Source organism: Schistocerca nitens, chromosome 6 (assembly GCF_023898315.1).
Source record: "Schistocerca nitens isolate TAMUIC-IGC-003100 chromosome 6, iqSchNite1.1, whole genome shotgun sequence".
NCBI lineage: Eukaryota > Metazoa > Arthropoda > Insecta > Orthoptera > Acrididae > Schistocerca > Schistocerca nitens.
This window is the reverse complement of record NC_064619.1, coordinates 751658143-751660517: the sequence shown is the minus strand read 5'-3', so window position 1 is coordinate 751660517 and position 2375 is coordinate 751658143. Positions and strand designations below refer to the sequence as shown.

Sequence of the window (2375 nt, the reverse complement as noted above, 5' to 3'; positions counted from 1 at the left end):
GACCTAAGGCATAGTGGCTGGTGAAAAAGACAAGTGTCAAAATGCACATCTACTCTGATCCTGAGGTAGTTTGCCCTTGAGGTAATCGTGAACATCTGAAAAAAAGTCTGGTGGAGCATTGTCTTATTGCAAAATGGCTTCTCCTCTGTTTTGCTGTAATTGTGGCATATTCCAATGCTGCAGCATATCCAGGTCCACAAAATCAGTCACATTTGTCTCTGAAAAAGAAAGTCTGTAAAGTTTTGAAGACCAAATGACGGTTCACCTTTCCAGAAACACGAAACATGGATTTCTCATTGGATACCAGCTTGTTCGAAAAAGCACCTTCCTCCAGCAGTCACTGCAAGTAATTTTGAAAGTCAAAAGGAAGATCACTATCCCAAATAGTAATGACTACAGCTGGTAAGGCTTTACATGCAAATGTTTGTGTAGAATGTGCCCAACGGTAGCTGCAGTTCTGTGCTCTCGAGTGTTGTTGACTTTTTGGGGCTCCCGGCAAACCATAGTGACACACCTCTGCCGGTGGTACCAGCCAGCACGTCTTCTTCACAACATATAAGACACACAGAATATGTCATACTGTCTGTGAATTGTTTTGTCTGTTGGAGCTTCCACCTGACATTCGGTATGAGAACATCACTGAACCATCAGAAAGACTCAGATTTAGCAAATTTGAGCACATGACCGTGAGCATCACTCCATTACGTGCCGTGTTCTGACATGCTTGCCCACTAGTGGTGCACTCTGCAATTGGGCCACTGCCCATATTACGAATCGAAACTCACAGTGCGTATTTTCTGTACATCTCGAATTTTTTGCAGTCATGTTCTGAAACTCAAGAAGTACTGACAAGTAAACCTGTACGACAAAACTTGGATCACATAAGTTGAAATTTAAATCTGCAAATCTGAGAGATTTTTTGATGAAACTAAGTTGCTACTTTATATTACTAACAAAAATATTTATAACTTTTAAGTTACTAATATGATAAAATGTTTGTCAATATCAGGTGGGCCCACCAACGCTGCAGCAGCCACAACTGATGCCAGATGGAGGCAGAGCACCAGCATACGTGCCACAGCCTTTCTGCTCATACAAGTACGAGTGGCAGCGACACGATGTGCCCAGGCTGTTTGGGTCCCAGTGCTGCCAGCCACCGTGGGTACCTGATGGTCCACAGGACAGACTCGCATTCCAGATGAGATGGGATATGATACACTCCCAGCAGCAGCAGTACCTTTACCAGCACCGAGTGTACGAGCAGCACAAAATACGGCACCGAATACAGCAGGAGGAGCAGCACGACCTCTGCCTGCAACACCTTCAGCAGCAGCAGCTCATGCATCCTCGTAGGTCAGGCGACAGCTCACAGTCATTGTCCGTACCGACTACAAGTGTTACCAGTTCTGCAGTTACTGTCGCACCTGACAGTAGTGGTACAGGCGGTGCTGCGCGAAAGACCGTCTCATCCTTCCCCCCTGATGACACCCCTTTCAGGAATGGCAGACAGAATGCTTACCGGATCATGCCGCAGATGGTCTGCGAAAGGAATTTACGTGACAGTGTGAGCCGAACCCGTCCGCAGTCTGGCGTGCCACAGTCGACGCCCGTCACGGCCGGTCAGTGCAGAGGCGAGGCAGTTCTTCTCCCCCGACACATCGAGAAACTGCAGTCTCAGTACCCCGGCATCACAATATGTGCAGCTGAGTCGAAACATTCTCCTCCTCCAACACCCGCAGTTATGGTGACGGTCGCCTCGCCGGACGGCTCCCCCGAGTCGGCACGCGTGTGTCCCGTCTGTGGTGTTTCCTTCGACAGCGACTCTACCTTGCGGCAGCACGTCGTCATCTCCCACTCTGGCAGCACATACTTAGAGTGCGAGCTCTGCGGGGTGGTGCTTCCCGGCCTCACGACATACCGAGCCCACCTCATGGAGCACGGTGCTGGAGCCGATGCCGGCAAACGGCACTCTTGCGACGAGTGCCCCAAGAGGTTCACTAACAGAGCACACCTGGCCCGCCACAAAATGTTGCACTCTGGGGAGCGGCCATACGTCTGTCACGTCTGCAGCAAGGGCTTCATTCGCAAGGACCACATGCTCAAGCACGCCAAGGTGCACAACTGTCGTTGTGTCTTCTGCTTCCCCGGTGCCGTGTACGATTCCGCGTGAGTCATTGTGGCTCCTGTGTTGTTGTGAGAACTCTGTTTCACTTGCAGTAATGTGTTTATTTTGCACTGCCAATTGAGATAGTCCTAAAATGATGTCTGGGGTCCCCATATAGTTCACCAGTAGAGTCCCAGTTCCCATATTTTTTCAAGCAATATAAGAATACTTTGGAAACATTGCATAAAAAATCTAGGGCACATGAGTCAAA

General features: G+C 49.2%; 1 protein-coding gene across 1 annotated transcript; it reads left to right on the top strand.

The window, feature by feature from the left end:
- The first annotated feature begins 1525 nt into the window (after nt 1–1525).
- Nucleotides 1526–2170, top strand: LOC126263622 (zinc finger protein 728-like). The gene has a single exon (XM_049960709.1). The coding sequence runs from the start codon at nt 1526–1528 to the stop codon at nt 2168–2170; it is 645 nt and encodes a 214-aa protein (XP_049816666.1).
- Nucleotides 2171–2375: the final 205 nt, after the last annotated feature.